This window comes from Malaclemys terrapin, chromosome 2, assembly GCF_027887155.1.
Source record: "Malaclemys terrapin pileata isolate rMalTer1 chromosome 2, rMalTer1.hap1, whole genome shotgun sequence".
Taxonomy (NCBI): domain Eukaryota; kingdom Metazoa; phylum Chordata; order Testudines; family Emydidae; genus Malaclemys; species Malaclemys terrapin.
In genome coordinates this window covers 25,722,504-25,736,303 of record NC_071506.1, presented here as the reverse complement: position 1 = coordinate 25,736,303, position 13,800 = coordinate 25,722,504, and the positions used below count along the sequence as shown (strand labels likewise).

At 41.8% G+C, this 13,800-nt stretch overlaps 1 protein-coding gene across 1 annotated transcript in view; it reads right to left on the bottom strand.

Annotated features, from left to right (window-relative positions):
- EXT1 (exostosin glycosyltransferase 1) overlaps positions 1-13,800 on the bottom strand; it is a 255,642-nt gene that overhangs the window by 32,408 nt on the left and 209,434 nt on the right. Inside the window, exons 2-3 of the mRNA XM_054018406.1 lie at positions 3,069-3,162; positions 716-823 (exon numbers count right to left, since the gene is read on the bottom strand). Coding sequence (XP_053874381.1) covers positions 716-823; positions 3,069-3,162 — 202 coding nt within the window. The remainder of the gene's footprint in view (positions 1-715; positions 824-3,068; positions 3,163-13,800) is intronic.

Genomic DNA, 13,800 nt, shown 5'->3' with positions numbered 1-13,800 from the left:
GCACTGAAGAAATTGTTTTTCAATGGTGTTTCCTTGATGATATCATTGTATACTTTGGCTTCTAACTGATTTTGAAGAAAACACAGAAATAGTATTATAGAAATAGGAAAAACAGTCTGAGAGCATTTAAGAAAGAATCAGTTAAAGACAGTAACACAACACAACACTAACTGGTAATTCTATAGTCCTATTTCACTCTCCCTCATGGAGATAAACAATTAAGAGATACGTAACATCACCCTTAAAAATGAAAAAGAGAGGTACAGAAAGATAAGGGACAGATTCTGCCTCCCACAACAATGTTGGGTAGCACCTAACTCCACACGTAGTATCTTCAGTGTCACCATCTTCCTGTACATATGGCAATCTACATCAACAGGTCTCTTTGCAGAGTAAGGTATTCTGCAGTACAAGTACGGGTGGCAGAAATTGTTCCCAAATGATGTGTCCACCCTCGGGCATGTAGTTGATAGATAACGGAGGACATCCAATTAGAGAGGTATCCAAAAGAAATTTGATACTCTTAAAAAGACTCTTCTGTGTTTAACAATGTCTGAGTGACCTTCTGGTCAGAAAATGAATGATGTCATATTAAATGACTTCATATTTACAGTGACCCTAACCCTAACTGACCTTTTGGATTCATCTTCCTACAAGTTTAGTTGGTGGCAGCAGCACTCGAGCAACATGCTGAAGGCCACAGCCGTTTTCTTACCTGTAATAACAATCTCTCATCCCCTATGACGGCAGCTTGGTTCCAATCAATCACTTCGGAGAATGGCAACTCCCATCCATTGCTAAGCATAACTGGGACACAGGCAGCCTGCACACAGAGGAATTGCAAACATTAGAAGAAGCACTGAGTGTGTGGTCATTGATTAGCACAAACTTTGAAGTGCATACAAATTGAATTATTGGCATTTTCAGCAGAAGTCAGGACCCAAGCTCTCACGAAAGACATTCAAAAAGAAAACCTGCAAAGGGCCCTACAAGGCAGACATAACAATACATCTGCCAAAATCCCAGCTGATGTCCACTCTCTAAACAGGCTCCACATTTGGTTGCACGCAGGGAAACACTGATTTTGCATGTACAAAGGAGAATTTGCACTCAGATGTAGATGTTTTATGAACCAACTACAGACTTCTCTAGGGAGAATTTATGTATTAAATTACATAAGACGGTTTAAGAAAAACCTTTTGAAAATTTATTTAATATTTAACTCTATAGCTCTTTTCCATAAGAGTAGATGTTTAGTTATCCATTTTGTACATCATAGTATATGTTCTGTGCTTGTAAACAACTGCATGTACAAAACCTGGCCACAGTCAGAGACACCAGTTTGGAAAATTTAATCCATTGACTTTATATTTAAATATAAACACACACCTCTACCCCGATATAACGCTGTCCTTGGGAGCCCCAAAATCTTACCGCGTTATAGGTGAAACCGCGTTATATCAAACTTGCTTTGATCTGCCAGAGCGCGCAGCCCCTCCCTCCCCCCGCCCCGGAGCGCTGCTTTACTGCGTTATATCCTAATTCGTGTTATATCGGGTCACGTTATATCGGGTTAGAGGTGTATATCACTCATTTATCACCAACTTTTGTTCTGCCAGTGTGTCCGATATACTATGTGCTATTGTTAAAATGTAAACTCTTTGAGGCAGCAACCATAATTGTATAATGTTTAGTAAACACCACATTACTGGTACTGTATAAGTAAATAAATAATTCACTGCCACCTATTGGTCAGTTGGACCAGAACTTGAGACCTGATTCAAAGTCTGTTGAAGTCAGTGGAAAGGCTCGCACTGAGTTCAGTGGGATTTGGATCAGACCATTGCTGTGGTGGTTCAGTTTCTTCTAGACAAAGCCAGATTTAATTGATCTGAATTATCGCCCAGACAGTACAATAAATGAGCTGGTCTTTCCCATGCTCAGTAATAAGTGGAACACTGGGGAAGTTTTCTAATTGCAGTGCATTCTCTCTCTCACTCTCTAATTCTGTGCAGTAACTTCGATCTAGTCAAGTCCATGCTGCAGCAGTACTTGCAATGGGTAAAGATTCTGTTTGTTGGTAAGGAAACCGCATTACACTGTCTAAAACCCCCCAACACAACAATTAGCAGTTTTCATCTTCAAAATACTTCACAGACATTAATTATGCCTCACAACTTCCCTGGGAAGTAGGTACAGAGTGGGAATACCACAGAAAAGGGGTGATGTGACCTAGCTGAAGTAACACAGGGAGTCAATATCTTAGTAAAGACCAGAAGTTAGGAGTTGCTGGCTCTTAGTGCAGTGCTTAGGGGAGGGGAAACAGAAGAGAAGTGACTTCGGCAGGGGGAGACAGAGTGGCTCAGTGGGAGAGGTAGGAATAGAAGCCCCGTTACCTGACTCCGGCTCCAGTGCTGTATCTACTGAACCACACTGCCTGCCACAGGATTTTCAAACCTTATGCCTTTGCTCTCCATTGCTGGCCAAACAAAAGAGAGCATCTTGCTGACTGAAAGATTTCAAAAGGTGAAGAGGAGTTGGGGAGTCCTACCTCTGACACAATACGGAAGAATATTTTAAACACGTAGACAGCAGCCGGTTTGAATGTCCTTCTTGCTGCATTACTTTCAGATGGGAAGCAGCAGAACAGAACCATCATCTGCACATTCAGTATGCAGCACAGCAAACAACGCGTAGGCAAGTTTGCTTCAGCTGAAAACAATAAGCTGTTTTTATTGCCCCAGGACTTGCTAGAACAGGTCAAGGTCTCCCCAGGGAATCCAGACTCAGTTGGGCAAACACTGCTCTAAACGGATCCGACTTCACCTCTTCTACAATGAGCAGGGAAACCCTCTTCATGGAGGTAACGCTATTCAATCTTCAGACGAGCTCAGTGCCGAGCCCCTCCTGCGAAGAAGCTGCCAATTGCTTCGGAAGCATGACTAGAGGCTTCCGCAGTGTGGATTATTGCCCACTAGGGAAATTAAACACAACCCCAAACACCACCTCTTGATATCACCAGCTGAATTCCAACCAGCAGAGTCAAAGTTTTAATCCCCAGTTCTTACCTGCAGAGCCTCCAGAAACCTGAAGGATCCAAGCCTGCGGCCACGGGGAACCAGACAGAAAGTGGCATTGTGCAGCATTTCACGATAATCATACCTAACAGGAACAGGGGGGTGGAGAGAGATAAGAAAGAGAAAATCAAATTAACGATGAGTCCTAGAGTAACTGTGCATGAAAATGCAAACATCTGCTGATATACATCTGGATAAAATCATCTCCAATCAAGTCCATTTCTGTACGCTCACCATAAGGTTAAACCGTTCTCTCTCTCTCTCTCTGCCTTTTTCTTCCTCTCCTCCACTTCCCCTCCCCTCCATCTCTTTTTTGTTTGTAATGGAAAGGCAATCAATGTGGTTAACAGAGAATAGGCAAAAGGGATTTTGCCTTTAGAATCATCAATTTTGTTGTTAGGAATATACATATGGTGTTTTTTACTGCTAAAATATCTTTGGGGGAGCTCTGAATTTGAAAGGAAAATACAGACAATTAAGGTCAACTGTCTTCACAAAACCAGGGTTTCAAGACTCTGCACATAGTGAACCAGATTTAGTCACAAGCAAGCATTAATTTGCTCACCTCTGAGCAAGAGGTTTGTAAAAAACAGCCCAGAATATTCAGCTAAACAATACAAATCTTTTCTAATCAATCAGGAATCAATAAAGAAGGGTCATCAGTTGTTATTGGGGGGGAGGGGGATGGGGGGGGGGAGGAGGAAGGGGAAATCAGCTAAAGAAAAAAAGCACAGAAACAAATTTTAATAATTAACATAGAGCTCCAATGACTTCTGATCCTTAAAATTAAAGCTTTAAGCTAGATACTACTGTTTTTGTTCCAATTCCATCAATCACTTCAAAACCATTTACCAAAAACACACATCAAATCCTAAAAGTTTCAAGCCAGTTATTAGCTAATTGTACTTCTGTATTAATGGAAACCTCTGGAACTGTAAATGGCACTGACCCTGCAGCCTGCTGGGTCTGAGACAAAAGGATCAAGATTAAATACCCCTCATTTCTCAAGAGTTACCAGCACTCTGGAGACAGGTGCTACTTTGACAGTAACATTCGGCATTGAAATTTTCTAATTCTAATAATCTAATTTAATCGTGGCCTGCAGGCACTAAATTTTTTTTGTACATATATAGATAGAAGATAAATATGTATGTGTGTGTGTGTGTGTGTGTGTGTGTGATATATATATATATATATATCTCCAGATCTATTTTTATATTCTCACACAGGGCAGGCAGATGGGAGTAAGCCAATTTTCAATTATAAACCCTGTCATTAGGAAGAGATCTTCCGAAGGCCCATTTGCTTAAACAAGCGTGTATAACTAATTTGCACAAGAAAAGGTCGCTGTGAATGGATTAAGATTATCTCCACTGAGAGTAAAATAAAAACTCTTGTTGCATTAATTAAAACTACAAAACAGACTTCAAAGTGGACATTTTTTTTAAACAGGTCGCAAGTTTGGTTATATATTTTCCCACTGAGTGGCAGCAATTTCTTTTTCTCAACACAGAATATTGATTGGCAACTAAGTCCCAACTCAACAGCCTGCAGTGATGCAGCACGTGGAGGAAACTGTTAGGAAGCTGGAATAAAAAAGTTGCCATATTTAAAATGTTAATTTTTCACATGGTGAGAGGTCTAACACTCATCACTGTCAGTATATATTGTACGACAGGAAAGTTTAATAAATACCCAAAATAGAATTCCCCTGTAGGGCTGGAATACTTCACTCATTTGTCCCCATCATTAGCTAGCTAAAACTTTAAAATCCTGTTAATACCCTGGACTGCAACAAGCACACAAAACGTTAGCTGCAAAATCAGAACAGAAAAGAGAGAAGGAAATGAGAACAGTGAAAGTGAGGAGAGGCCTCAACAGGCCAGCAATTTTCACACTGTGCACCTTTTTTATAACTGATTAGTTGATATGGGAGAAGATTTTCAAAGGCACAAAGAGGAGTTAGATTCCCATCTCCAAGTCAATAGATGCCATTTGTGCTTTTTATCATCTCCCCTGTAATGAATTGCTCATCTCATGAATAGCCTGGCCATATATACACAGAAGACCTTATCCTAACCTTCATGTATGTATCTCCATTCACTTTAAGGGGTACTCCACAAATGTAACATAGGCAGAACCACAGTACGGTAACATACCCATCAATAAGATTCATTCTACAGTTAATGAATTGCACTAGAGATTCTTTTCATGACTAAATTTCACTTGGATTTCAACTTCAGTGTTATAAGGTGACTCAATATGGTCCTTGATAGCAGCAGGAAAGGAATGATATCTAATTTAATCCACATCAGATAACACTCTGGGATTAAGAATCTATTTCTTTGAAATCCTCAGACATGGTGAATTAAATTTTGCCATCATTTATTCCTGTGAAATGTTGAAGACAATGTAGATACACACATTTCACTGAATGCAAACTGCAGCCCAATATCTTTTAACAAAATTGTACATAATACAGCATACACACACGGTATTTATGTAGCGATCACACACAAGTATATTTGAAAATCTGAGACACCATTACACTATGAATGTTTTACAAGTCCCCTATATAAAAGTAGTGTTTATCTATGGACTACAGCATTTCATGTATTATTTTTCTTCATGCTATTATGTACTTCTGAAGAAAATATGAGTCACAAAAGTGTTATAATAAGGTAAATTTACCTACGGTTCATAGATGAACAAAAAGCTTCTGGTTAACTGTAAAGTATTGCTAGAAATGTTAGGTGCAGGGTTCAGAAACTGAAAGGGAATAAAACCAGCAGTAACAATAACCACGAAAGAATTAATATCTGAATGTGACCAACACCTGGCACCGAGAATGTGCTTAGTAGGAACTGTGACACGCATACTTCTTGGTCTTCTGAAAATACTTGAAACTGTGAGGTGATTATGCTAGCAGAACCCTTTCACCAGGTCCCTTTCTGCATGATATGGACTCTGAGTCATTGTCTCTTACACAGCAAAAACTCAGCCACCTAGCCATAGAAAAGACTACAAAACAACAGGCGTCAAAAAATTTCCACTGGAGAGGGTGGAGTTCAGGAGCAACAGAAAAACAAAAGGACTTCAGTTTCAGACACTTACATAGACCTCTGTTTTCTACGAAACATGGTAGAAAATGGAAACCCTGCACAGGATTTAAAACGCTGTTTAGCAGGGGAGGGAAAAGTATTCTTTCACCTAGCCGGGGAGGAGATGAAGTAGCATTTTATCACCTGAGAATCTCAGGAGCCACAATTGAAAGCACTCTCATGCTTAATTTTAAGCTTGTGAACAGTCACATTAAAGTCAGCGCGGTTACTCATATGCTTAAAGTGAAGTATACACATAAGGGCTTGCAGTACTGGGACTGTAAATTCCTCCTTCGCCTGAAAGATGGAATGATAGAAATTGGAGATGGAAAAGAGGTGTCAGAATATCAATCAGTCCCATGGCCAGTGCACTAAGGACTGTCTAGTTCAATGATACTCAGACTGAGGCTTGGAAGCTGCAAGTGGCTCTTGAATGGGTCATCGGCAGCTCTTTGCAGCATGTGATATTAAAACACCGTGTGATTTAATTATTAACCAATCTAAGTTATTAACCCTTCAGGATCCTTTTACTACGTCGTTAAATTGTAGTATACTTGGTCAGTCATTTTGCTGTGAGAATAATTATATATAGTATAGTAAATGAAACAATTAATTCCAACTACTGTGGCTCTTTTGGGCAATGTTGATCGCTAATTTGGCTCCTGAACCACTGAGGTCTGAGTATCACTGATCTAGCTAGATATTACTATCGTCCTATTACCATAATATCTGAATGCCTCATAATCTTTAATGTACTCATCCTCACATCACCCCTGTGAGGTAGAGAAGAACTATTATCCCTATTTTAAAGATGGGGAACTGAGGCAGAGACAGACTTGTCTACACAGTGGGGTAATGCACCCTATAGCGTTGTGATTTCTGAAGCGTACGAACGTATTGTGCCTTAACTGAAACATGTAGATCCTGCTTTTGCACTATAAGGTAGTACTGTTTGAAACAGTACTTTGTTAAAGCACACCAGGGAACCTTTAGTGCACACTAGCAAGGTCTATATGGACTAATTAACAAGCAACACATTAGTGCACTTTAGCAATCATGCCCCTGTAGAACTCATTGTCCCACCATGTAGATAAGCCCTAAGTGACTCGCATCACAGTTTAGGGCAACTGCATCTGTATTTTCCCTGTATTTTCCCACTCTTCGACTTCTGGCTCCCCTGGCTCTCAACTCTGATGGAGGAGATCTACATCTGTCCTAGTCATCTGTCCAAGTTTCCTAGTCATCTCCCTAGTCATCTGTCCAAGTTTCCACTTCTTGTAAGCTTCCTTTTTGTGTTTAAGCTCCCCAAAGATTTCTCTGTTAAGCCAAGCTGGTCGCCTGCCATATTTGCTATTCTTTCTGCACATTGGGATGGTTTGTTCCTGCGCCCTCGATAAGGCTTCTTTAAAATACAGCCAGCTCTCCTGGACTTCTTTCCCCCTCATATTGGTGTCTCAGGAGATCCTGCCCAGCAGTTCCCTGAGGGAGTCAAAGTCTGCTTTTCTGAAGTCCAGGGTCCGTATATTCTGCTGCTCTCCTCCTTTTGTCAGGATCCTGAACTCGACCATCTCATGATCACTGCTGCCCAGGTTCCCATCCACTTCTACTTCCCCTACCAATTCTTCCCTGTTTGTGAGCAGCGGGTCAAGAGAAGCCTGACCCGTAGTTGGTTCCTCCAGCACTTGCACCAGGAAGTTGTCCCCAACACTCTCCAAAAACTTCCTGGATTGTCTGTGCACTGCTGTATTGCTCTCCCAGCAGACATCAGAGTGATTGACGTCCCCCATGAGAATCAGGGCCTATGATCTGGAAACTTCTGTTAGTTCTGGCTCTGTAGATATGGGGAAAGCAGTGGTAGTGATACATCTTGACTTTAGCAAAGCTTTTGATACGGTTTCCCACAGCTTTCTTGCTAGCAAGTTAAAAAACTATGGATTGGATGAATGGACTATAAGGTGGATAGAAAGCTGGCTAGATCGTTGGGCTCAATGGGTAGTGATCAATGGCTCCATGTCTAGTTGGCAGCCGGTATCAAGCAGAGTGCCCCAGGGGTCGGCCCTGGGGCCGGTTTTGTTCAACATCTTCATTAATAATCTGGATGATGGGATGGATTGCACCCTCAGCAGGTTCGCAGATGATACTAAGCTGGGGGGAGAGGTAGATATGCTGGAGGGTAGGGATAGGTCCAGAGTGACCTAGACCAATTGGAGGATTGGGCCAAAAGAAATTGGCTGAGGTTCAACAAGGACAAGTGCAGAGTCCTGTACTTAGGATGGAAGAATCCCATGCACTGCTACAGGCTGGGGACCGACTGGCTAAGCGGCAGTTCTGCAGAAAAAGACCTGGGCATTACAGTGGATGAGAAGTTGGATATGAGTCAACAGTGTGCCCTTGTTGTCAAGAAGGTAACGGCAAATTGGGCTGCATTACTAGAAGCATTGCCAGCAGATCGAGGGATGTAATTATTCTCCTCTATTCGGCACTGGTGAGACCACATATGGAGTATTGCATCCAGTTTTGAGGCCCCCCCCAACACAGAAATGATGTGGACAAATTGGAGAGAGTCCAGCGGAGGGCAACGAAAATGATCAGGGGGCTGGGGCAAATGACTTATGAGGAGGGGCTGAGGGAACTGGGATTATTTAGTCTGCAGAAGAGAAGAATGAGGGGGGATTTGATAGCAGCCTTCAACTACCGGAAGGGGGGTTCCAAAGAGGATGAAGCTAGGCTGTTCTCAGTGGTGGCAGATGACAGAACAAGGAGCAATTGTCTCAAGTTGCAGTGGGGGAGGTCTAGGTTGGATTTTAGGAAAACCTATTTCACTAGGATGGTGGTGAAGCACTTGAATGGGTTACCTAGGGAGGTGGTGGAATCTCCATCCTTAGAGGTTTTTAAGGCCCAGCTTGACAAAGCCCTGGCTGGGATGATTTAGCTGGTGTTGGTCCTGCTTTGAGCAGGGGGTTGGACTAGATGACCTCCTGAGGTATCTCTTCCAACACTAATCTTCTAGGATTCTCTCTCACTCCCTTCTGGCGGGAGTATGTCCTGGCTGAACAAGTTCCCTGCCTTCACTATGTTCTCCCAAGCAAAGACAGGTTGCCCAAGGTCACCTGCTTGCTTTCTCTTCAGAGACAGTTAACGGGTGTAATTGCTACAGTTATAAGGTACCACACAGCTCTTTCTAAGCAAGCGTACCTTAATAAGCTTACCACACATCACCCCAACTCTAACATGGGCTCTGGAAGGAGCTGTCCTTCAACCCTCCACCCAAGAATTCCTTGTGGTTACAAGTTCATCACAGCTTCAGCTCAGAACAAGCACTCAGTCTTACAGGGCCTTAGCTGGCCAAGTCCTCCCAATCCTATCCTAAAGACTGAGGCCCTCCATGGACCAGGGGTCCTGTCTGTTCACTAGCTCAGAAAAAAAGCCAGGAGCCAGTTGAAAACCAGACTATTTATCTAAAAAACTCTTTCTTTGTCTGTTGGTCCCTGGAGAATCCAGTTTGAACTAGTATATGCGTACCTCACCGGGGATGGCTTCAAAAAGTTGATAACGGAGGAACTACATTAGCACCCCCATTACTAGAGAAGGTACATACAATGCCGCAACAACCACATACACAATTGCATTTTTAATACAATGTATACCAAAGGTATTAAACCTAATTCATTAAGGATTAACAACGTTTATCTTAATTCCATTTAGTTTGTTCAGGATATTACAGGACATTATCCATCTGTCACAACTTGCTTGAGGACACACAGGATGACTATGGCAGATCAGGAATTGAACGCCGGTCTCCACAAACCAGGAGGGCAGATTCTCAGCAGGTGTAAATTACCATACTGTAGTTCCATTGAAGTCTGTGGCGTTCCTTCCAATACTACTCCACTGAGAGTCCAAGTGTTAATACTCCAAGCATTTGGGCTTCCACTCTTATCTACCCTTAGAAGACTGCCACGGTCCAACAGATTTCTTCCATGAGGAAAATAATGCTCTAAAGCAGGGGTCGGCAACCTTTCAGAAGTGGTGTGCCGAGTCTTCATTTATTCATTCTAATTTAAGGTTTCGTGTGCCAGTAATAAATTTTAACGTTTTTAGAAGGTCTCTTTCTATAAGTCTAGAACATAACTAAACTATTGTATGTAAAGTAAATAAGGTTTTTAAAATGTTTAAATAGCTTCATTTAAAATTAAATTAAAATGCAGAGCCCCCCGGACCGGCGGCCAGGACCTGGGCAGTGTGAATGCCACTGAAAATCGGCACGCATGCCATAGGTTGCCTACCCCTGCACTAAAGTATCAGACATTGTTTCCCCAATGCAGATGTGTGCTGAGGAGTTCATTGTATGAAGAAAGACACAGAAATGGAGGTGAGGGGGGCGAGTTGGAGGAATTCAACACATAATCAATCGGCTGAATTCTCAAAAAAGTCCTGGAAGAGGTAGGAAGGAAATGCTGGGAGAGATGAGGACTGATTTTTGCATCTGTTTTATTCAGAAATATTAAAGAAAGGAAAAAATACACAAACACAGGTGCTGCTATATTGATGTTTAACCAATGCCATGTTACATTCTGAGATGTTAACCTCAGATTTAAGATTCACATGGCTAGCTTAGCTTTCCCCTTCTCATATGTACATTTCGATACTGGACAATATCATAAAATGACCACTCCCTGGATATGCAGACAAGTTACATTTTCTGATAAATTGGGATGAATTCCCTGTGCCAGCTTAGGTACACTCTGGGCCCCATTTAAATGAACCAGTACGAGTTTGTCTGTTTAGGCAAGAGAGCAGGGGTTCTCAACCTTTTCCTTTTTCAGCCCCCTCCCCCAGCATGCTATAAAAACTCCACGGCCCACCTGTGCCACAACAACTGTTTTTTCTGCACATAATAACCAGGGCTGGGTTAGGGGGTAGCAAGCAGGGTAATTGCTTGGGGCCCCACGCCACAGGGGACCCTGTGAAGCTAAGTTGCTCAGGCTTTTGCTTCAGCCCCACATAGTGGAGCTTGGAGCCCCAGGCGGTGGGGCTTCGACTTTCTGCTCTGGGCCCCAGCAAGTTTAATGCCAGCCCTGCTTGGTGTTCCCCCTGAAACCTGCTCACGGCTCCCCAGGGGGCCTCAGACCCCTGGTTGAGAACTATTGCTATAAAGGATGAGTTAAGTTTGCTATATAAAGCTTACAGTTAACATATACTCTAAATGGGATTTTGGCATTAACTTCAAGATGACCTGATTAAGTAATATTTGGATTGGCTGGTAGTTTGATGCTTTCATAGGACAAAAATGCTTATCTATGTGAGAGGCCTCTCACTTTAATTGCAGTAATGTATGGGTAGAGTGTATGTGTATATCTATATATTAGCTACTTAGAAGAGATCCATCGAGATAGGCTTTTTCCTAGCAATGTGCAGGTTCCCCTGTTTTCAGAACTGTAAAAGAATCCCCATTAGTCAGTATTGTGTGACGATCCTGGGAAGTTTTGGGTTACGTGTTTGTTTTAGTTTGTACCACTCTGGTTCCTATAAGACTGAAGTCCCAACTCTTGTTTTATTGGGGGCACCCTCTGATTCATTTGTGTATCTAGGTACTTTGTATTTATCCAGCTAGCGATGTTTTACTCATCACTGTGCCAACAAAAATTCCACAAATCAAACTTAAAGAGCTGCCTTGTATTCTCCCTTGCATTAAGCTGCTATCGCGTGGGTGGGCAGTTTTTTAGTTATTACTGTTATTTAGGTGTTACATGATTTCTGTTGCTTATTGTTAGCTCAGTATTGTCAGTTACTCTTCAGGGACTGATACTGTAGGAAACGTTCGTAAAGAGAGGAGTTTTCCATTTTGCTCTACACATATTTATTTCCAGGGTGCACCCAGTTTCTGATGGAAAGGAATTCCATAACCAAGGAACTGGATCTGAGGGTGCCTATGATTTGTTGTTCACATTTGTGTGCTCCTTCACTTTTCACTTTCATATGAACATAACTTATTACTGCCAATTTTGTGCATGGCTTAGACTGCTCCATTAAAAAAAACATACACAGTGTATGTGCCTTTAAATTGTTGGTTGAGTTTTAAAAACAAAAAACTAAAGATTTAACCCAAGGCTCACATTCCTCCGTAAGGATCTGCAGTGTGTTTTATTAACTTTCCAGCTCCCTTCCACAATGATTAAGTATACCATGTTCACAGCTAATACCTTTTTAGGCAGTACAAACAAATAGCCCTATTTATAATCAATTCTAATTTATTCACACTCTAATTGAAATATCCCCTCCCTGCTACCACCCATAGCTGAGAAAACATACATGGCCCCATCTATCATGCAGGTGTAAACACTAGAACGCCATGCAGGCAATTATCAGAATGAGAAATGCTGCTCAGCAGAATGGTCTGACAATTTTAACTTCTTGATCTAACACGCTGCTTTTTTTTGATGTACCGACCTTGTCAATCAGCGCTTGGATTAGACAGCTGCTTGGAATTCCTGGTTCACCATTATCCCAACCAGTATGAGCGGTCTGCAGAGGCTCTGCAGTGACTAATCAGCCATGCCATGCATTCTTTCTTAGAGCTTAACTATTTCCCCTTGTCACTACATTTAAGAGATTATAAACTACCCTGGGAACCATTTTCACTATTAATTACTAGTACTGCAATTTTTTTTTTTTTTTTACTCTTAAATTTAGTTCTTCCCACCCCTTTCTCAAAGCTGGGCTCTTTCAGGGAATGGAGTCAATTTAATCATATATAATACTACTTTATACTTACATAGCCCCTTTCAGCCATGAATCACATAGCACTACACAAATAATTATGTAAGCCTGAGAACATTCCTCTGAGGCATCATCATCATCTCCATTTTACAGATGGAAAAACTGAGGCACAATTACCTGCTCTATATCACACAACAGGTCTGGCAGAGTTTGAGACAGAACTCAGAAGTCCTGGCACCCACTACTGTGACCTGCCTACTACACAATCCGGTCTTCATCCCAGATTATTTAGTGCACATTTGTAAAATCCATCTCTAAATTCTACCTGGAAAATTTATCTGAAAGTGGAGGAGCAGAACCCAAGACAAACATGAGAAGACTTTGCCCAGCTGTACACATTTTAAAAGCGCCACACTTAATAAATCTTCTGGAGGATGCAGGAGCTCATCGTTGGCAGGGAGCTTTCTGTCGTGGCAGTAATGAGCAGATATCGTTGGGGATGTCACATGGGACTAGCGCTGCCTTTTCTTTTGCAAGCCAAAAATTGCCATGGCATACAATCAAATACATCCACTGCTTCTTTCCTGAATCTGTAAACCCCATAGAAGCACACTGCATCTTCCAGAAGGCGCATCTGGATCAGTTAAAGTGTTACAAAGAGAGTTATTAAACACACATGATACCACAGGGCTAAATGGCAAAGTGTTTCCTAGTTTTCCAGTGTATTAAGTTTCAGGTCTTAACCAATCAGTCAGTTTTTAACATATGAATTCTTAATGCAGGTGGCTCTGAACTACTGGCTAGAGATCCAGAAGAAAAACCCATTCTGTCATATGGACTGCCTTGTTGCTTGGTTTCCATTAAGGTATCTCGGCTTTTAAGTAAACTGTCAAGTAAAACTT